General features: G+C 43.7%; 1 protein-coding gene across 1 annotated transcript in view; it reads left to right on the top strand.

The window, feature by feature from the left end:
- RBP3 (retinol binding protein 3) overlaps positions 1-19,849 on the top strand; it is a 117,003-nt gene extending 97,154 nt beyond the window's left edge. The window contains exons 3-4 of the mRNA XM_086921784.1: positions 11,063-11,205; positions 17,680-19,849. Of these exons, the coding sequence (XP_086777910.1) occupies positions 11,063-11,205; positions 17,680-18,026 (490 nt within the window). The 3' untranslated portion in view covers positions 18,027-19,849. The remainder of the gene's footprint in view (positions 1-11,062; positions 11,206-17,679) is intronic.
- Positions 19,850-26,777: the final 6,928 nt, after the last annotated feature.

The following is a 26,777-nucleotide window of genomic DNA, read 5'->3' as shown; positions in this document are numbered from 1 at the left end:
TCCAGCGTTCGTCACAGAATATGTTTTTGACATTTTTCAATAGTTTATGGTAGCAATAAATAATAACAAAGCCTCACTCATGAGTCGATTTCTTTCATTCACAGTACTTTGCCCAACCTGACTCCTCCTTATCAAGGGGAATATCACGTAATTTCGCAAACCTGTCATTCAAATGTAGGAGGCGCAGCTACTGCTAGGCAGTGCAGTTTGTGAGGCATAATACTTTTAACTCTGCTTCAAAGTCCGCCCAAGCAGGACAAAACTGCAACAACATTATTGCATTTTATTTATGTCCACTGAAACCCGCTGCCAGAACAGTTTTCCAGTCGAATAAAATCCGGCGCTTGTACTTTATGTAAATGAGGAGCTCATAGGCTAGATTCTGCCGAATTAAAGAAAATGCAAGTACATCTTAATAAATCTAGTTTATTGGCCTTTAGCGCATCTGTTTGTTTGTGCGGATGGGAGAAAGGAGAGGGCAGAGATTTAGAAAGAGGGAATGGAGAAGAGCTAGCAAGAAAAGAGAGGTTGTGAGTAATAGAAAGATCAAGAGAGAGAGTTAGATAAAATGGTGAAAAGGGGCAAGAGAGAGAGAAAGAAAGCGAGGGGACAGTGGAGGGGCTAAAGAGATAGAGAAACTATAGAGGGACAAAAAGAGAAACAAAAGTGGAGATAGAAAAGAAAAAGAGAGTGACAGTCAGAAAGAGAGAGAAACACAGAGAGAGAAAAGGAGAGCGATCGCAGACTTGAACTTAGTCTGCCACTGGGGCACACCCTTTCTTCACCAAGGCTTCGGCAATAACTGTTGGCATCTGCGTGGGGGTTCTGATACAAAGCACCAGGGATTCGCCTGACAAGTGTCTGACTCCGCCCCTGTCCTAATGGCCTTCCAGACACGGGCTATCGGAGCATTTCTTCCTTTGCACAAGAGCACACCGTTCGAACTGCTTTCCACTTGCACAGCTCCTCTGTAGAGTTCTAAGCAGTTGTTGGGGAGTGCCCCGTGAGCGAACAGCCTGTCCTTCGTGTTCACCTGGCTTGCCCAACGGAAATGTAACAAACATCACGACACAAGAGCATGCCTATGGCCAAGAGGAGGCGCTGTGATACTCCAAGCAGGCAGGGGCCGTGCACTGTGCGTAGCACCAACACGCACATTCTGCACGCCATCACTATTCATGCACGGCTAAATCACAACAAACTAAAGTGGGCTCAAGTGCTTGCTAATAATGCATTACCATTTCAGGTACCTGTGAAGACTGGAAGTCTGAGCTGCTGAGCAGAGCCTGCTGGAAATCCAACAATCTCTGACTTGGATTACCCTGGCAGGCGCACAGCCCGCTGAGCTATCTTACGATCACTGTCAGAGCACAGTGGAGGGACTGGGAAGTGGGGGATTATTTTCAAAGGCATGCGCTTTTGGCGACGTGTTCACCAAGGAAAAGTAGTAGCAAGTAGTAATACAAGTATCAGTTCTGTTCCTATTGTGAAGCATTCTGACGCCTTCGGGTAAAGTCCGCGCTATATAAAAACGCATTAAATAAATAACTAAATAAACAAGTCACCCGGACGAGGGGCTCCCCCGGGTCTCTGCAGCGCAGGGAAACAAGGAAGTGTCAGCACAGAAAAGCGGGCGAATAAAATAAAACACAACTTTTACACATATCGAAGTCCTATGTGCTGACGCGGTGCCCAGGGTGACGTGTCTACAGACAGGAAAGGGTTAAAAAGCAAACTCACCGCAGCAGCCCGGCTTCAACAGGAAGCCAGGCAACCTTTGTTGGGACGGGGGCGGGGCCGGACACGCGACCGGAGCTTCCCAAGAGGCAGGCTGCTGTGGCTGGCGCATGGCTTCGGTGCAGAGAGGAGAGCCCTGCGTGCAGCCGGCGTCCGCCCGGGAAGCCAAGGAGCGGAGTGCCGGTGTCCCTGTGCCCGTTGACGTCGGAAGAGTCCTGCGGAGTAGAAGTCCCGGTGAGTGGAGCTGCAGCGTGTGTATGTGTATGTGTGTGTGTGTGTGTGTGCGCGCGCGCGCGCCTGTGTCCGTGCGTGCATGCAGAGGGGTGGGGGCTGGATGTGTCCGGTGAGTGGGGCTCCGTGCTTGCGTGTCTGTGTGTATGTAGGGGGGTGGGTGGGGGGCGGCAGCGCGCGTGTGTGTGTGTGTGCGCGCGCGCGCGCCTGTGTGTATGCGTGCATGCAGAGGGGTGGGGGCTGGCTGTTTGTGAGCAGGGGCTGTGAGTTACAAGTTACTCTGCGCAAGCGCAGCTCAGACGCGCGCTCCCGCGGTCAAATCCGAGACTGCAAAAGCGCGCGTCTGAGTCGTGTCCAGTCTCCTGAATACGGGCGACATTAGGTCTGTAGCAGACACTCTCAATGCTCACGCATTGAGCGTACGTCTGCTCGACCTAAAAAGAGTTGTTGGTAAATAAATAATTTGCCTAATACAATTTAAGCGGGGAAGCAGTGACTCATCTAGGTTTTCTGTTTTCACTCAGTGGCTTAACAGCAGTCCCGGAGCCCCCGCTGTGCCGGGGGGGGGGGGGGGGGGAGGGGGGAACCTCTGAGCTCCAGGGGGGCCCCTCTGAGCACGTGCATAGGCATGCTGAGAGCACCTGACTGGGTCCGTAACGTGGGGCCCCCTCCATGCACTTTGCATGGGGGCCCCTCAGGTTTTATTACGCCACTGGTTTCACTTTGTACAAATCAGATAATAAATGGATATTTATTTGTCTTTGTCTATGCTAAGGCTTTGTTTTTACCTCAGTGCATATAGGAAAGTAATTACTGCTACTATGGTTACCCCCACTTTTTGCTTGATGTCATGCTGTTATTGACAAGTCTGACTAGGATCCTGCTAATCAGGATCCCAGTCTCCCTGATTTCTCCCTAAATTGTTGTGCTGAGTACATAGGTATATTCCAGTTGGGTTACTGCAGTACCCTTATCAGTCCCTGGAATATGGTGCTAAGGTACCCAGGGCATAGGTACCCCATAGGTCTCCCATGGGCTGAAGCCATTGCAGCCTGTGTACATTGGTGCTTGCACCACTTGCTTAAGATACAGGTTTCTATCTCTAAGGGTCATTGCACTTAAAACCTATGTCACCCCTATAGCAGACCTTCTCAATCCTGAAGGTAGGGTGCTTGGTTCTAAGTTAGAGGGTGCCACTTCATTAGCAGGACACCCCTGCAGCCTACGGAGTCCATTCTCCTGGGTTGTCAGTGAAGCAGCCATACATTATATAGAGGGGCACCGCGTATTTATGCAATGACCATCTCGAAAACCGCTGCAAAGAATCCTATCATGTTTGGTCTCAAAAATGTTGGAATCATACCCACACACCATCAACGGTGTGAGAGGTATGATTCCAAGCACTGGAAGAGCCCTCTGCTAGGCTCTCAGTGTTCTCGGTGCCAACCTTCTAGACCCGGACAGCACAAAATGGTTGCTGCAACCAAAGACACATTTCTGCCCTCCTGCTGCTGAGCCAAGCTCGAGCAGAGGAAAGTGGAACAATAGGCATCCTGTCACAGGGAGGTGTGACCACCTCCCAGGAAGGATTTAGTATAATGGGACCGGGTGGGTGCGATTGCCAGTGCCACAAAGTCTGCATGAGGGTCACATTTGGTGTCCCTGTGCATAGTCTAGTTCAAACCAGTCCTGGGAGCCGTTGGCTCTTGCTCTGGCGTGAAACTGGACATATGACATGGGAGTAACTTCCCCCCTGTCCAGACCCTCCCCTGGGTGGGTCCCCTGAATTTTCCCAACCCTTTCCCTAGGGTACTTAAGGGCTTACCTGGGTGTAGGTCCCTAGATTCATCGTGGGATGAGATTCAGATCAGACACCACTTCTACTTCTGCCATCTGGGCATTCTGGACTTCACTTGGGCCTGACTTTGTCTCCCTTCCGGTTTGCTGCATTGTCTGTCCCTGTGCATCATACAGAAACCTTCCAAGGCCTTTGTAGCATCAAAGACACTTGAAGAAATCTCCGTTGGAGTGAAAGAGTCACTCCCCTGCATTCGCAGGCACCACAACTAAGTCGACCGGTCTGCAGATCCTGAGCTCCTCTGGACTCTGTGTGCTCTGCAACACAGGTGGTGGTTTTCCACAGCTCCTGAGGCCTGCCCTGCTCTATAACCAAGTTTGAGGCTAGTATCCCTCGTGAGGGTTGCAATACCAAGACCCCTGTGCACCTGGTCCAACTTTCAGTTGCAAAGGCTTGTTGACTTCCTTCCAAGATGATCTTTGGGCTCCAAGTAGCTCCAACCTCAATCACCTCCTGTGACCAGAATCTTCAGCCAAACCACATTGTGTACATAGTGGCCTGCATCTTCTGGTGAGCTGCTTTATGTCCTCTCACGACTCCAGTGCTTAAGGCCTGTGGGTCCATTTGAGGGTCACTTTTGTTTCCTGTGGACTCCCCTCATTGCTCAGGGCTGCCCTGACTCCCCTGCTGGTGGTGAGTCTCCTGGACCTTGCAGGTCCCAACATAGCTCCTTCTTTGATTCCTGCATGGGTTGTTGGTGCCAAGGCTTGTTGGTGCTCCCACTGGACACTAACCCCTCAGCACTCGACATCCTTTGTGGGACAGGTTTGTGCATGGCTACTGGTCCTCCTCAGCGTCGCCTGGTCCTTACAGCTGCAGAGTCAAGGTCCTCGTCATCCATCCTGCAACACCCGACATCGGAAGGCATGCGTCTTCCAAGTCTCCTGATCACTCCTGAGTGACATGGACTCTGTCCCATCTGCTAGCAGGTACCTTTTATCAAGAATTCAACCTTGGAGTCCACCAGACACTTCCTCCTTCCTCCACAGTGGCACTTTCCTGAAGTCCTCCATTTGGTTTGATGGTTGTTTCCGACACCACTTCACGCTTATGCACCTGGCTTCCCTGGTGTAGGTAACGTGGATACTAGGGTACCCACGGATGGGGTGGCTCTCTAACCTTCTGTCTTCTATGGAGCTTCTTCAGGGTCCACTGGGAAGGGTCCTTAATCTCTAAAAATCCAACCGCGACTTGCACATAGAGTTGTACGAAGCACGCTGTTGTATTTCCACGCTGCACACGCTCACTGTGGGGTTCCTATGCACTTACCTTGGGTGGTTCTGTGGGTCACCAGCAATTCTATGTCCTCTTGATATCGTCTTGACCCAAGTCATGGTTCTCATACCACTTTCTTAGTATATGGTTTGGTCCTCCCCTGGGGTCCACTGTGCATTACGTGCTATTTACTGTCTTTCTTTGCTAAGATATTGTGTGCCTTGTGTGTATCACTGGGTAGGAGACATTTCTATGTTTTAGAAAGTATTATATAATAAATACATATTTTTATAAATACTTGGTGTTTTTCTTTTTCACTTAATCTATACTATAAAATTGCATTCTGGTAAAACAAGCTGCTTTACACTCCTGGATGAAGCCTGAAGGCTGTTCTCCACTGCTACCACTTAGAGAGCTTTCTAAGGTTGTCTTAGACACTTAAATTACCAGAAGGGTTGTCTGGATTGGTGCAAGGTGTCCATTTACATAAGTGTACATCATATATCAGGCCAGCTTCTCACAGTGCACTCTTAAAAATATAGTGCAAATTTGACCTGTAGGCTGTTGGAGTGTTTTACACAAGCACCAGTTGCATTACACAAGGTCACAATCATTGTTTAAGGCACGGGAGATTACATTATGTGCCCAGAATCTCAGGATGTTGAGCCAGCTAAGACTCAAACCCTGTTCACTAGTTCCACAGTTGGCAGCTCTCACAGTAAGGCCATACCCTGGGTAGAGTAAAGCAGGCAGAAGTCACACGAAAGCTTGGCTCGCTATGGGCTCAAAGTTCCAACAGGACTTCGAGTTGAACCAGGGCCAGGTTTCAGGCTGAAGTCTGGCTCGAGCTTTCAGTGGCACGCCCACCTTTTTTATTTTCTCTGTCTGTGTTACCTACACATCTTTCCTCCAGCTCTTCTCCACCTTCTCTGATCAGAAAACGAAAATAAAACATGCTTTCCTTGCACACAAGTGTTTAGGGAGCGTTTGTGCACAAAGTCATGGAAGAGTCATGTATTTCAAAATGTCTAAAGTGACACAATCAGTGTAGCCCCTTAGTGAAGCCAGCAGATTATCCTTCATTCTATAATCTTCCCAGTGAAAGTGAAAATACCTTTCACGGCTAGCCTTCTTATCTGTGAATGGGACCTTGCAAAGTGCGTGTCTTGGTAAAATAGCCCGGCTCCGCTCCACTTAGGATGGCTCTGCTAGAGGCTGAGGGCCCGATTCACAGAACTAACGTAAGACAAAATCCTAAACTTACTACCATTTTGGTATTCACAGAAGGCACTTGCTCATTTCGGTATTCACAGAAGCCATTTAGGAGTCCTAAAATTAGGACTCCTCACTTTAGGACTTCTAAACTGAGAAAAATCCTAACTTTAAGACTTTCGGTATTCACAGCAGGAATTTAGGAGTCCTAAAGTTAGGACTCCTAACTTCTGTGAATACCGAAATGAGTAAGTGCCTTCTGTAAATACCAAAATGGTAGTAAGTTTAGGATTTTGTCTTAAGTTAGTTTTGTGATACGGGTCCTGAGGGAGGAGGAGGAGAAGAGGGCTACTACAGATGCTACAGGGAGCAGCAGGAGGGTGTACAGACAATCTGCTGGAGAACATCAGTAACACAAAGGCCCCACGGAGGCTCTTGGTGATGTTCTCTGTTCCAAAATAGTCGCTGGAGCTGTGCAGAAAAGTCCAAGATAGGTATTATATGTTCTACTGTTTATTCAGTCTTCTCCACTTCTTCTGCTTGTGGGTGAGACGGTCTTCCACTACGTTCTTCTGATGTTAACGTAGATCGTAGTGTCTTCTTACTTTCTGCCAGGGCGGCTCCTCTGCAGTGGTGGCGGAGCGTTGCCCCAGTGGCTCAGAGCCAGCAGCTGAAAAATAAAACAATATTTTGTCATCATTTTATTTTTCAGCTGCTGGCTCAGCCAGCGTGAGTGTAGGGAGGGGCGGGCCCATGTGAGGGGGAGGACTGATTGGTGCACTTCTAAGAGCATAAATATGTTTGGCTGCCTAGCTTAGGCAGGTCAAACACACGTGTGCACTTAGGTTTCTCTAACCCGGCTGCATTGAAGAGCCGGGTTGGATACACAGCACAGACTCCCTGTGCCTGAGCCGAGCGTCAAACCAGCCCACTCAGGGCAATCCCCACACTGCTCTCATACCAGGAGAGAAGGGCAGGGTTGCACAAGGTGTCAGTGATGCTGTCCCAGTGTCTGCTGGGACCAGGAAGCACAGGAAGACCAAGGCACGAGGCAGCCACCAGCTTAAGTTAAGTCTACCTTTTTAATAAATTATTTTTACACCTCCCCTCTGCGCTACCCCTTCAGTGTTCCCCCTGTGTCCCCTCCAGCCACCACAACTTTTTATTTGCGGCAGCCACCACTACTCTCTGCTCCTCCTCACCTATTTTTGGTAAAGAATGGTCATCATCCAGAGAAGAGAAGCAGTCCAGTTGGTCACCATCTTCAAGGGTCCTGGTCTACTGTACAGATAGAAATGGTGGCCATGGTGATGCCATGAGAGCCAATGTGAGCATATCAAGAATGCATGTGAGACTGCTCGCTCGCTCTTCAGGGATCATCAATCAGGGACTGAAATGATGAAAGGGAGAGTTTATTTTGCAAATCCTCTAATAGGACTTTATGAAGCAATTTGGCTAGGTACATCCAGGGGGACATGCAGTGTCAGCAAACCATGGCCTACAGCTTAGAGACTCAGGAAACACAGACTGAAGAGCAACTAAAGGATGGCTAGGTGTACCAGGGGCCCCACCTCCCCCACCAGTTAATGTGTAAAAATATAAGAGTTGGGTCCCAATGTTGCTATTAGGAATCAGCCTCTAGAGCTGCAGAAGGCTAGGGTTTCCATACTCCAAGGCAGCCTCGACTTGAGTCTACCTCATGCCTCTTTCTTACATCACCTGCCACTTCCTGTCTCATTATCTTACTCTGGCAGGTTCTTTTTCACCACTGTATTCAACCTTGTCACTGTTTTCCTATCTTTCTCCTTTGTCTGATTTCTCCCTTTTATGCCTTTTGCACTTGCTCTGGGTCAAAATCCCGGTCCCCAAAGACGAATGCTGGTGCCCTCCACCTGCCGCCACCTGCACAGATTGGCGCTGCCTTTCACGCATGGTTCTTTTTAGAGCCAGGACTCTCCTTGATGCATGCACCAGGGGCTCCAGGGTCCATTTTAAGGACAGGTTCTTCTGTTTGTTGACTATAACATTCATTAGGTAGGAATAATATTGGCACTACCGATGCTGTTTGAGGATTACACTAATTTTATTTTGAAGTATTGTGATATCTTCTAGTCAGCTCGTGCATTACCAATGTGGGCATGACCTTTGGTTTTATGGGATACACACTTTGTTTGAACAGTCACCGTGTGTTTAGACCCATGGATCTGAATCATGTGCAGATTGGTGCGTATTCTGCTGCTGAGTGAGCTATTCTGTTCTGTTCCTGCCTGACTCTACTAAATGAAGGGGCAAATGTACAAGCCCCTGGAGCCACTGGAGGGTCAATGCTCCATTGGCGGTATGCCACGCACCATATTTACTAAGTTGCCTTAAGCCAATTTTTGTGGCTTAATGCCGCTTTGTAAATATGCTACCCTTTCATGTAGGGATCTGCGTGAAAGGGGCGTTGCTGTGGGCGTTGTTCTGCCACACCCATTTCTTTTTTACGCTGCTCCAGATTTACATGGTGGTGCAAATCTGAGGCAGTGGCAAAAACTAACGCCATGCAACAGCAGGCGTTAGAATGGCGCAGAAGGAGAAATGCTTTTAGTTCCCCTAGTTTTTGTTTGTTCTATATATGATGCATTCTGCAGCAGACATAGAAAGAGCAAAATGCCATTAATGATTCTTTATGTGCAGGAATGTATCCCTTCACCATTAATGATTGTTTATGTGCTGCAATGTATCCCTTCACCATTGATGATTGTTTATGTGCAGGAATGTATCCCTTCACCATTAATGATTGTTTATGTGCAGGAATGTATCCCTTCACCATTAATGATTGTTTATGTGCAGGAATGTGTCCCTTCACCATTAATGATTGTTTATGTGCAGGAATGTGTCCCTTCACCATTAATGATTGTTTATGTGCAGGAATGTGTCCCTTCACCATTAATGATTGTTTATGTGCAGGAATGTATCCCTTCACCATTAATGATTGTTTATGTGCAGGAAGGTGTCCCTTCACCATTAATGATTGTTTATGTGCAGGAAGGTGTCCCTTCCGGTAGATAAACAATCATTTAAGAATTGCGATTTACTACTTCTATGTGTGCTGCAGAATGCAGCACACAAAGAAATAACAAATCACCATTATGAATAGTTTATGTGAAGAAAGGTAATCTTTCTGTACATAAACAATAATTCCATGCAACGCAGGCACGCTTGCACTATGGCGCTAGGCAGCTAATTTTAGTGCTGGTGAAAACACAGCACTGTACCGTATAGTTGTAAATACAGTGCATACCTGCGTGTTGGAAATGTTGGAGTGCAGCAATGGCTAATTTGGCGCAGCTGCAAACTCCGACATTTCTTTGCACATATTCCCCGAAATATTCTAAAAACAAGCTAAAATGTTAAAGAAAGTTTGGAGATCAAAACAATGAAAATCAAAAGCTTGCAAATATCATATGCAGAGTGAAAACCGTACATTCAAATGAGGTGACTAAGGTTGGGGTCAGGCTTGGGTTCAGGGTTTGCATCGGCGTGTTAGAGGTAAATTTAGGTTTAGGGTCAGGATTAGGACAAAGATTAGGGGCAGGGCTCGGTTTGCTGAAGTTGATGGTTGGGGCCCAAGTCTAAGTTTGGGGTTGGGGTGTGGGCAACGCCCGAGTGTCCAGCTGGAGTATCCAACTTCTAAACAGTGAAACTTTCCCAGAGCCTCCCACTTGGAAGGGAAAGCCACATCTGGAGGATAGCCCCTTTCAAAGGCGGATTTTATTATTTAACAAGTGATTCTATGGTCCGCTCTTCACTTTTCATTTAACTTCCCTTCTTTAGTCACAGCCTTCCTTTTTCATATGACTCTATTTTACTTCCATATAAATTTTCTCTAAAGTGTATTTAAATGTCCTAACGGTTGTGCGCCTGCCTACAGACATCGTCATGTTATAAGTGTGCAGGACTCTGAACCATCCGCGGCCCTTGCAAGTAAGAGCGGTGGGGCCGAGTGTGGGGGGGGGGGGAGGGGTATTTCGACGGACGATGACGAGGGAAAATGTGTTGTTTATTTAATTTTCCCTGGTCATCGTCTGTCGAAATCAGACACACCCGGCCTCACCGCCCACTGCTCTTACTTGCACAGGCCGCGGATGCTCTCAACATGTGCTCTGAACCCCAGGGGGCCTTTCATCAAGCCTGGAGACCGGCATCAGCCCGATTGAATACATGATTGGTCCCCTTTCAAGGGAGGGTACTGATTTTCTAAGGTTAAGTTGATACTGGGATTTGAACTATAGCTTGAGATGTTTAGTTCCACATTGACAGAAGATTGTATATAAAAAAATAAAAAAATATTTAATGTCCCTTGCAAATAATATTTTCAACATCAGATGCAATAGCTGGCCAGTAATATTTGGCTAATAGGAGGGAAACAGTACTATATGGCCAGTAGGGATGAGAAGTAATATTTTTGCAAGTAGGAGACAGACAAGTAATATCTGACCAGTAGGAGGCAGACATGTGATATCTAGCCAGTAGGAGGCAGACATGTGATATCTAGCCAGTAGGAGGCAGACATGTAATATCTAGCCAGTAGGAGGCAGACATGTGATATCTAGCCAGTAGGAGGCAGACATGTAATATCTAGCCAGTAGGAGGCAGAAATGTAATATCTGACCAGTAGGAGGCAGACTGGGAATATTTGGCCAGAAGGGGGCAGGCAAGTGGTATTTGTCAGTAACATTGTGGCAGGTATTTCTCTGGTGTTCCCTGTGCGTTTGTCCACGTCTATTCCCCGCGTGCAGTGACTGCAGCTCTTTGTTCCAACAGGTTTAACATCGGAGGTCCCATGTCTTCCATCGCTGCTCTCTGTTCCTACTTCTTTGCGGATGGAAATCCAATTCTCCTGGACAAAGTCTACAGCAGACCCTCTGACACGGTCACCGAAGTGTGGACTCTGCCTCGGCTCACTGGTAAGACTACTTACTTCTCTAGGGCAAGGGGCGTAGCTTCGTGAGGGGGGAGGGGGGAGGTTGGGGTGTTACACCCTCCCTAATTAATGTATTTTGGGGTAAATAGTTGGTACAGGTGCTTTCAGTCGGGGATGGTGAGGTGTCTGTCTTATGTTTAGAAAGAGAATTTAAAAAAAGGTTGGTAACGTTAAAAACAAGTTTTTCTCTCACGAAGTACCCCTACCAAGTGGCATTACCCTTTTTATTCCTCCTTAAGCACCTCCTTTGCCCCTTGCTTGTCATATTATGTACTTTAACATTATGGGGTATATTTACTAAGATTTGGTGCAATGTTTACATCACAAAAGTGAAGCAAATCGCCACAAATTGACTTTTTCCTAATTTACTTTTCCACCCCAAACTTGTTTTGCGCTGAAAGTTCACTTAAAAAGTAATGTAGAAAAACGCATAGCGATGCTTTACATTACTTAGCACCAAGGGGGCATTCCATGGTTGGTGCATGGGCATTTCCATGCAACTGCTCATGGTTTTTGACGCAAAACCCTATTTACTATAAAATGTTGACAGTGTTTTACATAAAAAAATAACGCCCATCTCAAATAGTCACTATCGAGGAGAAATGTTTTTATTTCTCCTTCCTTTTCTGACTCTGCATGTTTGCTGCACTGTAAAGCACACATACAGAGTGGGAAACATTTTAAAGTGAGTCTAACCATATTTTGTACTGGAGGTGTACCCTTGCAGTACAAAACCTATGCTAGACTTACACAGCCACCCGTGCACTAAGGCGCAAAAGCTTATGTGTGTGGTGCACGGCTACCTGATTATGCGATGGTGCTAGGATGAGGGGAGGTACGTACCATATCTATAAATATGGCGCTCTCCTGCTCGCTCCTTTTCAGGCAGCGCAGCACAGCATTCTTGGCTGATGCACTGAGCTGCGTAAGAATTTGGTAAATAGACTCCTCTGTGCCAGCGTGATTGTTGGGAAACCTGAAGCTCACTGCCGCCCTCCCCAGCCCCCAATCTTACTGACCAGGGCTGTCTATCGGTTTGCAAGTTCCCCACCACATGTCCTTGATGAAAAATCTACTTCCAACCATCATAAAACTGTGTGTGTACTGTGTCCAACAATGGTGAACACAATCATCTTGAACATTTGAGTTTAGTATTTCATAAAGTCATAAGCAGTGAATAATCTTCGCCTGCAGAGGAAGATTTATTTATTTTGGTCTCCGACCACACAAGTTTTAAGTATCTTACTTGACTCACATAGAGCAGCATTGTGTGAAACATGAGAAACAAAAGCTATTTGTATAATGCCCTCCGATAGCAGGATTTAATATTTTGGAGTAAATCCAATCAGATATACAGATATATATGGGTATCTCATATAGAGCATACTCTCTCTCTGTCTCTCTCTCTGTCTCTCTCTGTCCCTCTCTCTCTCTCTCGCTATATATATATATATATATATATATATATATATATATATATATATATATATATATATATATATATATATATATATATATGTACTTATATGTGTGTGTGTGTGTGTGTGTGTGTGTGTTTTTAAGGATATATATACACACATGCAGCACTATACAAACATATGTATGTATATATGTATATAGCACTGAGAAAGTCTTCTATACAGATATTCCTATATTACTTCTGTGAGTTTAGGAGATGAGGGCATGTTGTCAACATTATGCTTCATAGAAAGTTGGACCTAGAAAGCATTGAATTGCTATCCGTAGATTGCCAGGACCTGATGATGTGCAGTTATCATAAGCTTTAACAATGTGTTTAGATATATTTTAATATTCAATGCTTGCCTCCTTAGGATATAATATAAAGATATTCTGGTGATGCTAGTATCTTATCTACGAGCATCAGCACCGGCTTTCTGCTGATGTCCTGTGTTTACACTTAGTACAGAAGAGTCAGTTGTGCTATAATATGTTATGGGTTTCAGCACAAGGGCCAACTTTGTATGTTATTCTCCCATTACAACCAGCAGTCTAGGGCTAAATAACTGCGGATATGCCGTGTTTAGACATAGCCTGGCAACAGAGCATCATATGTACTCATCGTCAAGGTTTAGATTCAAAGGCTTGATTGTATGAATAGTCTATGTTTGGATTAAACCCAGATCAGTTGAATGGGGGTGAGTGCTTGCAATGTTTAACACTCCATCCATCATCCCCTTTGGTTTTGCTTTGTTCTCCCTAAGTTGGCAGGGTATGCCCAGACGTGGATCCCTTGCTCACTTTGTCACTGAATTCAAGCTATCCTGGCTGATGACGGCTGATTAGCCAGGAACTGGTCCCAGGATGCTTGTTTCCGGTCCAGGGAAGACATGACTTTGGCAATTCGGGCTTGACTGTTCCCATGAGGCACAGGGTCAGACTGATTTGCATATAGCCATGTCTGAACTGGGGTGGTGGAGTGACCTAAATAAAGATGATGGATTAAACCCAGATCAGCTGACTGGGGTGGTATGGGCTGGTATAGTGTGCTTTAAGCACCATGGCCTGATATGCTGGTATAGTACACTTTAAACACCATGGCCTGTGTGCTAATATAGTACACTTTAAACACCATGGCCTATGTGCTAATATAGTACACTTTAAACACCATTGCCTGATATGTGCTGGTATAGTAAGCTTTAAACACAATGGCCTGATATGTGCTGGTCTAGTATGCTTTAAACACCATGGCCTGATATGTGCTGATATAGTATGCTTTAAACACAAGGGCCTGATATGGGCCGGTATGCTATGCTTAGAGTACCAGACCCTGTTATTATGTGCTGAACTGATGTGCTTAGATATTGGGCATCAAAAGTGAAAAGTGGTGGCATTTAGCCCTTTCAGTGTCAAGATTTGTGCACAAGTGTGAGCCGTAGCGCTTTTCAAAATATCACCATTAGGTTGTTCAAGCACATGTACCTCTTTGGTCACTTTGTGCGCACATACAAACTACATGTGTGTTTTGGTACATCCAGGGGTGAGTATTGGGTGCGAATCACGTATCAATATCTCACTGAAGATATCATTGGAAATGCCGTGAAATTGACATTATATTTAACCATGTCTTACCCCATTATCATTTTGTAATTCAAAATAGAGAACACATCAGTGGGCGACATGTAAGGTAAACAATTAAGCAAGCACGTGCCTCTAACTGTTCAGCAGAGCAATAAACATAAAAAATAGAACCTCCCCCTACCCCGCCCCCCCCTACTGGCTATCCGCGAGGTAATGTTCGCAGGCGATAAATCGGGTGCAGTTCATTTTGCTAGTGTAGTAGAAGGAGCTGCAAGTGGAATTCTGGTTTGGGATACTTTTGCTTTGGTCACAGCTACCACCGATGGACGTTATGGAAACATACCACAACAATATACTTTTAACATCTGCACATCCTAAGGTTTCTTTCACTGGGTGCCTGTCTGACCTCTCTCACCCTTCTTGGCTGGGCGGAGAGATCGCACTGAACATAACCATTGCCAGGTTTATTTTCCCTGCCAGCACTTGACCCCAACTTTATCTCCATTTTCTGGGCATGCAGCACCGGACAGGCATGGGTTTTCATTGCATTCAGGGTGTTTAATTATAAAAGGGGTGCTGAATAGTTTTAAACTTGTTTAAGGTCCCTGTGTCTTTTTTTGCCACAGGTATGATCCCTGGGTAGTACAAAAACATACCACAACCTTATTGTTTTAACATCAACACATTGTAAGGTTGTTATATCTTGGTGCAAGACTTCTCGCTCCCGGAATGGCTCGCTGTGAGATCGTACTGAGCACGATGTTTCTCAGATCTGTAGCATTTATTTTCTCAAACCATTGTAATTCATTCTAGCCTTCCTTGTGCAGAAACATTACCTAGCCAAGGCTTGACCGTAGTCTTTCTTCCTCTGCATCATATGGTAGTACCAGACATGTCATGGTTTTTTGTGGTCTATGGTACCCACAAGCAATGAACTGTGGGTACTGCATTTTGGAAATTTGCAAGACAGTTGCAAGTGAAATCATGGTTGGGAAGGCCTGGCTTTAGGTCACAGATATAACGCATGGGCTGTATGGATACATACTACGATCAAATATTTAACATCTACACACCCTAAGGTTCCTATCACTGGGTGCCAGAACTCTCTCACCTTGAGTGTCTGCTTGAGAGATAGTGCTGAACATGACATTTGTCCAATTTTTTGCATTTTTTCAAATGGTAATTCCGTCCAATCTCCCTCGCTCAGTATCATATCCCTGCCAAGACTTGAGATTCAACTATGTGCTGTTGGACCTCTTGGGCATGGTGGTATGAACCAAGCATGGGTTTTCTATGGGCACAGGGTGCCCACAGGTTATAAAATTGATGGTGTAAATGTTGGAAATTTGGAAAGCAGATGCCAGCAAAATGCTGGTTGAGGGTTTAGATATTTTGCTCAGATATCACCCCCAGACTCTAAAGCAGGGGTCTCCAAACCGGTCCTGGAGGGCTGGATCCATTCCAGATTTTTTGGATATCTCCATTGAGATACATGTAGTAGTTTTAAAAATCTGGCATGGATCCGGCCCTCCAGGACCGGGTTGGAGACCCCTGCAAAAGAAACATACCACATACCTTTATATGAGTAGGGCCCAATTTACTTCCATGGGAGTATTTATTTTTTCCAGGATGTTGTGTTGCTGTAGTTTTCTTTATGCAACATGTTAATCTTCTACTGTGTGTACGGTGAATCGAGTCACCTCTAGGAGTCTGAGAGTTCCGTTTCTGGGCCGCGATTGAGAGATCTTTAGTTGAAGCTGAGGGAATGGGAGATTCTCAATGTGCCTGTCAGTGGCTCATAGATGTGTTCAAAATACTTGCTGGTCCAATCTTGGGCACCTATGCAGAATGTACCGAGCAATGGTACCATGAGTGAAGAAGACACGAAGATCTTGAAATATTGACAGGACAAATGTAAAAGAAAATGCACTGCTTACAGGTGTAATGTGTGAATTGTCTGTGGGGGGTGAAATGGTAAAGTGAATGCAGTGAAATATGTGCATAATGAGAGAATAAAAAGAGACTGTGGAAGAGGCCAGACAAGAGCTCTGAAATGTGCAAATGAATGATTTCAGAAAGATGTAGGAGGAAAATGGTGTCTTACAAAGTGACCACAGAAGAACATGGTTTTAATGGGAGAAGAGGAATGAATGCAACATTTAAGACAACTACCCTTTCTACAGAATTCAGTAATATTTAATTTATAGCACCATATTTACACAATTTAAATATTTTTAATTCTAGTTATTCACAAAAAATATCATTATTGTTACCATTGTATCTGATACTCCTACCAAAGAATTGAAAATACAATATTTCAGAATTTTTTAGGCACATGGCCGTTATTGTGTGATATGGCTGGATGCAATAACAGAAGGCACACAGAGAGGAATTCCAATACTAATTAGACTAGGACTTTTTTTTTCTTGATTGAAGTCACCCGTAATTATATAAGCCACGTTTTTTGGAAAGAATCTGGCAACATTCCTTTCAGAGAGCCCACCACCATTTGTATTCCAATGAAAGCCCTTACCGCAACCACATATTTTTAATATCTACACTTCATACGTTTGTGATTGCTGGGTGGCTGAACTCCTCCACCCTGATTGGATGGCCAGGACAATACGCTGAATAACACACTAGTCAGGTTGTCAACATCTTCCCCCCAAAACGTGGAAGTTCCTTCAATTGTCCTCACACAGGAACATATACCTCCTAAGACTTGACCCAAATATGGATTTCCGTTTGTCTTTTGACATTGGAGGTATCAGTTATTGGTGTGTTTTCCATGGAATTGAGCAGGAATCCACATGCCAGTCATCAGGGAATGTTTTTGATGTGGGAAATTCCATGGGCATGTCTGGAGGATCTGTGCAGGAAACATCCTTTACAACGTAACTGGTACAACGCGGTACTGTTACGACGCAGCTTTAACAACGAAAGTCGTTACAACGACTTTCGCTGGAGGGCGCTCTAGGATAGGGGATAGTTTAAGTTACTGTCCAACACCTTCCCTACTATCCACGGGGACTGGTGTTGGAATAGTAAATTAAACTATTCTCTATCACCGCCCCCCCACAACGCAAGTCGTTGTAACGACTTGCGTTGTTAAAACTGCGTCGTAGAGGGACGCGTTGTAACGGTACGCGTTGTACCGTCATACATCCATCTGTGCATATGGTTGGCTGGAACCCAGAGTAATCTACCACCAGACACATTTCTGAACACCAGAGACAAAATTGAATCCATAGTAATGTAGGTTGTATGACTCCCAACATATGTTATCATCAGAAACCCAGCAAATGTCAAATGATGGGGAATGAAATCACAATTCCTTCACTTCTTTCTCAAAAATATATCAGAATCAAATGCTCAAATATAACACACTACAGCCAACAATTTATATGATCTCTTGCAGGTGAAAGGTACGGTGACAAGAAGGGGCTGGTCATCCTCACAAGTGCATCGACTGCAGGAGCAGCGGAAGAGTTTGTGTACATAATGAAAAGACTTGGGCGAGCCTTCGTCATAGGAGAAGTGACCAGCGGTGGCTGTCACCCCGCACAGACCTACCATGTAGATGACACCAATCTTTACTTAACTATTCCAACCTCTAGGTCGGTCATCAAAGAGGATGGGTCATCTTGGGAAGGTAAAGGGGTCACACCCAATATAAGTGTACCTGCTGATTCAGCCCTCATTAAAGCAAAGGGGTTTTTGAATGCAGTGATGCAAAAATCAAGAGAGATGTCTGCTGGAGCCTAAACTGCCCTGGAGAAAAAGGGATAAAAAAAATAAAAAATCCTCTTCCACATTTAGTACTTGCATCATTTTTTAGGACTATAGTCTGAAATGGCGCACTTAGAACATAGTAAAAACTTCAGTTTTTTACGATAAGAAGGAAAGATATTAGTATAAATCATGCAAAGGAAATGACTAATTCAGGTTTATTTAGATTTGTACGTTTTGGTATTTCATGTGGGTTTTTTTGGGTCAAGTTGTCATGTATTGGCAAGCAACCCAGCCTTTGTTAATAGAATGTTATACATCATGATATGGTACATTGAGATTATGAGCTAGGGCAAGTCATAGAAAATGAGCTTGAAATGACTATTACACCACCTTTCCCTGGGTATAAGGCATTAAATTGTTATGTGCTTAGACATGTAAATGGCATGCAGAAATAGTCCACACCGTTATTTGTTTTGATGTGTTAATAGAAGGATGGGCGAAACTGCTATTTTTCCCTGAAGAATGCAAATGTTTTGCTAAAATTATGCAAAATGACATGCATTATGCTAAATGTTCTTTGCCGGTATCACGCGTAACAACAGAATCAAATCTTGAATACAAAATGTGTCTCGACCATGGCAGACCTCAATTTACAAAGCCCTTTTTTTCTTGATCACGTGTCTCACAAAAGAGAATGTCAGCGACTACAAAGTAGATTAAGCTCTGGCAAAGCCAGTAAGTCTGATGTTGGCTGTCAGCCTTTTGGCATTGTCTATGTGTGTTTTGTTTTGTCATGGTTTTTGTAAAATATTATTGTTGTAGGAGCTAGTGGGACCTCACTAATATTAAAGAATACGTTGGCTAAAACCAATATATTTTTTGTTCTAAAAAAAGCTCAGATTGCCACAATATTCCTGATACTTTGTTTTTCGATGTGATCCTTGTGAAAGAGCAGAATGCTATCAGTCACAGTGAAGTTATCTACTGGGTGAACTGGGCTGAACCATTGCACAATGCTATTTGCTGTGGTAGGTGGAAGAGAAAGGTGAATGACACAAAAACAGACCAATGATTGAAAAGGCTCCTATAAGTAAGTATATTATATGTATACGTTTAGATCATTAAAATCAAAAGAACTTGGCTAACACTAAAATTACAAATGTTTTCCAGCACGTAATGCAAAATATTCACATTTTGCAAGATTTGCCATGCATAATAAAAAATGGCCTAGGCCTTTTATATTTTAAATAATGTTATGTGCTTTTGTATGAATTTGTCATGCGATGATGCGCCTCTTGTTTTTAACGGTTTTATGTCTTGTTATGTGATGTGGAGACTCAAAATGAGTCTGTTGTCTGTTTTGATTTGTGTATATTATGTGCTGTAAAGTTATTAGTTAGACTGTAACATGTCTTGGAATGTAACCTTACATTTTGAGTTCGGATGCAACCTTATTTAGATTGGGTAAGGAGATTGCAAGATAGGCTATGTGCTGTAAAATAATGCTTTTGGGGATGAAAACATTATTTTTAATGCTATAAATTGTGTTCTTTTATATAGCTCAGGTGTGAAGGTTTTGCTTGAGGTCCCTTCTATATCTATGATGGTTATTTTAATCTGATACACGTTTTTGTGGGGTTGGGCTATGATTAGGCAGCTGCATGTATTTGATTGGAAGATTAGGCTCTTGTGTATCTTTAATCCGCAATGAATTGCTATATTCCTTTCGGCAGATTTCCCTGTTTCTGAAGACAGCCTATCACTTATAATCCAAAAAGTATACCATACTAGACAAATGAGTAGGTCCACGTTTGCTTTCTTGACAAATGTTTTTTTTTAAATAAAATTAAGTCTTACATGTTTTTTTGGTTGTCATAACTTATTTTGTGAATGGTAGAAAAATTACAGAAGAGTTTTCTTACCGTCCACCTTTTTGAGATCAAATTCAGGGATGACAAACCTTTTGTGAAAAAAAAACCTGACAACTTTGAGGGCAGTCGCTACCGGTGCAGGTTAGAGCGGTGGGGCAGTGGGGTCGACTCAGCAATGAAGCGATCGCAAGGTAAGTGGTTTTCTTGATTTTTTTGTTTTTATGACTTCCCTCCCCATTCGTCACGCCCCCGCCCCGCCCCACCACTTTACTTTTACCTGCACCGGCTGCGACAATTTGAGGGTCTTTCTGGAAGTAATGTATAAATGGGATTTATTTAGTGCAAACATGGCATCCAGGCAGTTGTGTACCTTACAAAAAAAGGGGAGGTATTGCACTATGAGAGACTACTTGAGAATCACTTTCTAGAGAGTTTGGGAAGCAGAGAGGTATTCAGTGGGGAGATATTAGGGTGCAGTAAGGTGCTGCGCAAGAAGAACTGTCTACATATTCTTTCAAAATTGAAGGACAGAAGGGGTTTGCCAAATATGGATTGGGATATTGTTCCAGTTTCTGTAGATACAGTAGAAGACAGCAAGCTATCTGATTTTTCATTATTAGATCTCTTAACTTCAACTGTTGCGATGCTGCTGCTCTGGGAACTGTGGGGAGCTACCAGAGATTCTGGTCTTGAAGGCCAGATATTTAGGTATCTTCATGATGTGTGCTTTACAAGTAATGCAGCATAACTTCAAGATGATTGAGGCAGGCAGCAGATTCCACTGGAGTTCTCTGAGAGTTGGTGTGACCCAGCAGAAAACTTCAAGAGATCCATGTGAAAACTGGCTGCATCGCAATAAACTCAATTCAAAACTTTTCTCTTTACAGAGTCCAAAATCTACTGAAAAGTCTGTTTCATCTTGTTATGAAGGACATAAATCATAGATGTATTCATATAAGAACTTTTGTAAAGGTAAAGCACCATAAGAAGTCACCAGCAGCCACTCCAGAGAGCTAGGAAGCAGCAGGTAAAACATAGATTCCGTTCAATCGAGGTATCTTCAGGTGGGGTATGAATGATCATAGAGAGCATCACCCCTATTAGACAAGTATCAGACTACTACCTGCGGATGTTAAGGTGCAAAGGAGCCAACAAGTCCTTCTGTATATCACATATCCAGAATTATTGAATGAAATGTCATTGCTAATGTAAATCTGATATCACATAGTACTAGAGGCTCTGATATCTCATATCCTATCATATAATGAAGGTTGTTTTAGGTTATATAATGAAAATCTGTCACAGAGAGAAAACAGCATATTTTTACTGAATTGTTCACTCTCAATAAAGGCTCTGAACCCTTAATATGCCTTTGTAGGCGTGTTGTTAAATTACAAATGAAGAGAATAGCCCTGTCTTTTTTATCCCTGCAAATTTCATTTTAATCATGCTTTTAAAAGGATCACTCACAATTGTTTTTAATCAGTGCGTGAAAGATGCACCCTCCTTCCACAGACAATAGTGCCCCTCCATTAATAATTTGATTTTTGTTTTTTGTCTTTCTCGTGTAGTGGCTGTTATTCCTCCTTCTACTTAGGGCGCAATTACGAGTTTGGCGGTGCGGTGGACGGACTGCCCTGCAGCCGCACCGTTACACCTGCGTGCGAACCGTCCCCTGTATTATGATTTTTTTAGTCACTGGCTGGCCTTTCCTTTGGCGTTCCCACAGCTGTGCCTATAAAATAGGCAATGCAATGGGAACATCAAAGGAAGTTCCAGCACGGCATGGACTGTGAAGTCCATGCCGTGCTGGAACTGGGGATGCATGCAAACAGGGGGGCAAATATTGTGCCCACCTGTGGGCACCCACATGCAGTGAGGATGAAGGGGGCCACTGGTTTCATGGAGGAAAGACCTCAATGAAATCAGTGGCGGTGAGGAAAGTTGTAATAAGCTTGGTGGGACTGTGGCGGTCCTGCCGAGCATATTACTGCTTCAAGACTACTTTCCACCGCCAGGGAATGGCTGTTGCCTGGTGGAGGCGATGGTCCCAGGGCGGCACGACTGCTAAGGTCACAATGTAGCGATCGGAAGACTGCCACCGATGCTCTACCACAAGTCTGGCAGTCCCAGGACCTCCATACTCATAATTAGGTCTTTAATGTACATCGCAGTACTCTAAGCATCTCAATAGGGAAGGCAATCTGATGTTTTCTTTTAGCCCGGCACACTATGCCTCTCTTTTATTCATTTCTTGCAAGTAGAATCTTTGTACAGATTGTTTAGGCCCCATGGAAATAATGACTTATTGCATGGATTGTAGCAGATTCCTTTAAATATGTACTTATACAGTTGCAATTAAAAGGATTTGCTGCAAGTGACACCACAATAACATCGTATTTGAGCTTAGACTATCTATCATTTATATACAATGGAAAACTGGTTCTATCCATATGAGATGTCATTGATTCAATCCTGCAGATTTCATACTTGCTGTGCAACTGTGGGTAACTCCATCTAATTTGCAAGATCTTCTCAATGTTTAGATTTTGTGTTCTAGATATGTGTAATATTTACTGTGGGCTAAGGCCTGCTTAACAGCCTCTACGGCAATGTGCTCTGTAAAAACATTATCAACTTACCAGTTTGGTATGGTCTACTACTGTTAGACTATACTGAGGTTTTCAAGGGATAGGGCTATAAAGAGACCTGTCTAAATATTACTAACTCACTCATTATATGTAAAGCCTGTATGATTAGTAGAGGGCAGCCAGTCTTATTGTGGATTAGTCAGTTATGAACAATGAAGTACAGGATTTCTCATCTCCTTAGCTTCCCCTACTGTCAACCCATATGCTGAGTCAAAAATTGGACAGCTTTGTGCTATCTACTTTAGTCGTATGATGTTAAACGCTGGGCAGTGTCTTCGTTATTCAACGACAGGAACATAATGATATTTACACTTCAGGTGGAGCCTTGGCCACCTTCTTCACAACTTTGCAAAGAGAGCAAAGTTCTTATTCTTAAAACCTGTTCTAAATTCCTCTCAAGAGTGTTCCTGAAAGACATTAAGAAATCAGTCAGCTATTTAATAGATTTAGGATTTTTCTGTGGTGTGTGGCAGATTGTGTATTTCTACTAGATAGTGATTGGTGAGACATTAATGGCTAATTTCAGGCATTCAAGAGTATCATGTGTTTGTGCAGAGGAGACCTTGCAACTCGTGGAATTCATAATGATGACACGTATGGTCCCTCCTTTTTTGTATCGTCTGTCTTCTCTGTTGCATGTGCAATTTTGTGGCTGACGTTGATCTAGAGTAGTGGTTGATGTTTCATACAACCATGATTCTATGGTGAAGATTGCATCAAAATTATGGTGAGCGAAAACGTTGACTATTTCATAGTGAAGCATGCAAGTGATATACCTATTGGTTTACGCGTGGGTTTTTTAAAGTGCCTGATTATCAAATGGTGTCCTCGTGTTGAGCCTGATTATGCGAGGAATCAGAGAAGCCATTGAGGATTTTACTTTTTGGGAAATAATCTTCTTTTCAATTGTCTATGGAATGGGAGACATCTTAATTAAAGAGGAAGAGGGTTCCAAAGTTTAGCTGTAGAATCTGAAAATATCTGTCATCCTAATCTTGGACCATGGAATTTGGGTGTGGTCAAGAGTCTGGCTGTAGAAGATTTCAATGGCTAGGCTGGAATTTGAAACTGGATCTTCTTGTAAAGGTTTCTGGGTCTTCGGATGTGGATTTCTTTATATACCATGTGAAGAGATTTGGATACAATTCTGTTAGTGAGATGGAGCCAATGTAGGGTCTCCAAGGACCTAGTGGCTGAAAATCGGTTCTGAAGAGCAAATGCCAAGTTGCATGGCTGTGTTCTGTAGTCCCTGCAGGTGGAAAATAATATAGTCGGTGTGCCCAAAAATGTAGTTGGAGTTGCAGTAGTCCAACCTGCTGAGGATGGTGGACTGTACAATTACTGGACAAAACAACAGAGGAAAGGGAAGGGTTTTAAATAACACAAAAACAAAAACAAGCAGATTGAGGCCAATATATTGACCTAAATGTTAAAGAAAGGTCTTGATCAATGAAAAAAGCAAAATTGTGGGCAGAGGAAGCTGAAATCAGAGTAGGGCCCAAATGAGGCACTCCTAGATTTGTTCCAAGATGATGAGGACAACTATGATTTGGAATGAACACTACCTCAGTTTTATTTGTATTGAGTTTGAGGGAACTGTGGGACATCCACAATATAACCTGTGTTATACAATCCCTAAATTTGGGAGAGCCTTCCTTGGCACTATCATTAAGGGAGAGTAGTATCTCAGTGTCATCAGCTTAGCTCTATGAGTGTAGTCCAAAGGAGAGAGTAAGTTGTTTCAAGATGGGAACACAAACATTGAAAAAGGTAGATCTATCGGATGCGCACTGAAGCTCTCCCTGTGCTAGAGGTTTAAATTCTACTTAGAACAGTGAGGCAGAGACTCCTTGAGATCAGTCCTGAAAGTAAGATTTCATCCTTGCCAGAGCTCGACCTTGTATGCCTGTTTCGAAAACCCGGGACAGAAGCATGGAACATGACACTATGTCAAATGCAGAAGACAGGTCTAAAAGTACTAGCACAGAGGACGTGTCTTTATTTGACAGCAGTCGTAGATTGTCCTAGACCAAAACCATCGTGGTGTCCATTCTGTAGCCATGTGTTTTGTCTAAATGTTTGTGCAGCTCAAACAAATAACGAGATCTGTATATTGGCTTCCTTTTCCAGGTCATTAAAAGGATATGGATGGCATTACTGAAATGGGGCATAAATAGCTGAAGTTAGTTGATCATGTAATTAGTTTGAAAAGTTCAGAAATTACAAAAGCCGTTTCAAAGCATGAGGAACCACTTCCAGGTCTAGGGGTGTGTCACAGTGATCAAGGAAGGCTTCTGCAAGTGTTCTCTGGCTGGAGTGAAAGACAATGGGTAAAGAGGGGTCGAAGTGAGAGCCTGGCTTTATGGAGGATAGAAGATTGAGTAGATATTCTAGTAAGATTGGGTTAAAATGTATTCATTTAGGTGCAGAGGAAGGAGAAGAGGAACATGTGAGAGTGTGGAATTGGTAATTTGGGGCATTGCAAAAAAAAAAGCTTAGCAAATTGTGTTCCATTTTCTTGCGATGTAATTTGAATTATTTAAGAGTGTTGTTATACGAAGGGACAGAAGGCAAGGGGTGGTGTGGGTGTGAGGAATTATCTTGCACAGCGGATTCAAAGGCTGCTGTGGTCCAGTAAGTAAAATCACTAGCATAGGAATCCATTGAGGATAAGAAGTTATAAATGGTGGTGGGAGAGCGGAATGGCCTTGCTCCTAGCCTTGTGGGCAGAACATGTGCCAGGGTTTTGAGATTTAAGGGAGGAACTGTGTCACAGATATTTTGGCAAGGAGAAGCAATGAGATATTGTGAAAGGGGCAAGGAAGTGATCTGCCATGCTTTGGGGATGGAGGGTGACATGTTTTAAGTATTATAAAACAAAGATCAGATCCAGAATGTGTTTAAATTCATGTCTTTAAGTTAGGTTGTGCCTATGCAGGCATTTTCTGGTTGAATGGTTCTGAGATGGTAGACATAGTGTGGGTAACTGGGCCTGGTGAGTGTAGGCACATGTTGAAACATTTGTGAGATGTTTTCCTAGATAAATTATGGACTGATCTTCAATTTGAGGAATTTTGAGTGTGTGGACTGAGGTTGAGCTTATGTAGTTGAATATGCTGCTAAGTTGAGTTCAGGTCTAAGATTTGAGGTGAGTTGCTGCATGTTTCCCATCTTGATTGGGTAATGAAATCTGGGAAGATGCATGTCTAATTCTTCAAGTTCAGACAATTGCAGTATGGTGTGGAGTGAGAAATATTTGAATGAAGTATAATGGACTCTTCTGTGTTGAACTGCTAAAAATGAAATTGCATCTGAGCTGTTTCTTCGTTGGCAGTATTACCTCACTGTATTATATGTTTAGCTGGCTCACAGTTTGACTGTATTGTGCCTGTGAACAGCATTGCTTTTGAATTGCATCTCAGGTGACTTTCTGGAATGTTATCTGGTTTGTACATGAATCGTACAGCAATTTCATAAAAGGTTGCACCTTCTATGCTAAGATCAGCATCTAGTTTTTGTGGAAGTTCTGTGTACTAGTTGCATCTGGTTGTCTGTTACTTTTGACCTTCAAGAGTGAGCCACTTATTGGTCACCTGCTTGTGGTATCTTTCTGTGCATTCCCATGAGCTGTGTAGTGGAAGGCAATGGATTACCTCTTCATGGACAGATCCAACGAACATTCCTCTTGGTGCTGTGGTCAAGAATTGTCTGTTTGCTTCATGGGGCATATTAGTGTGGGAGCTTTGCAACTCCTCATATTGCCTCCGATTTGGGAGAGGTGTGGCAGCGGCAAGGGGGGGTTATTCCAGAGCATGGTTCAATTGCCGGCGGCATCTCAGCCCAGCATGATGTGACTCTGGGTAATAGCTTGCTTAATCTTCCTGATGGACTGCAGGGCCTTGAGACCCTTAGAGTGATTAGTTTGCGCTTTATGAATACCGGGTTATCATTATGATTTCCACCATATTTTACGGGCGAGAACATGCAGTAGCACATTTGGAATCATTAGGACGAGTGCCTCCAAATATGCTTGGTGTTTTGGGTGAGAAAGCAGGTGATGCACATGGGTTCAATTCTGTGGTGAGCTGCGTATGACTGGCAGGTGGAAAGTAGTTCAAATGTGCAAGTGGGTATGACATGATCAGCCGAAGGTGAAGTGAAAGCCATTTTGATATTGAGGTCAATTGTAGTATGCCTTATTTCTTTCTGACCAAGACAGTCCTCCGTCCAAGCATTGGCTGCTCTTCAGCATGGAGGTAGAG

Source organism: Lissotriton vulgaris, chromosome 5 (assembly GCF_964263255.1).
Source record: "Lissotriton vulgaris chromosome 5, aLisVul1.2, whole genome shotgun sequence".
In the NCBI taxonomy this organism is placed as follows: Eukaryota; Metazoa; Chordata; class Amphibia; order Caudata; family Salamandridae; genus Lissotriton; species Lissotriton vulgaris.
The sequence above is the reverse complement of the archived record's forward strand: the minus strand, read 5'-3'. Positions and strand labels throughout refer to the sequence as shown.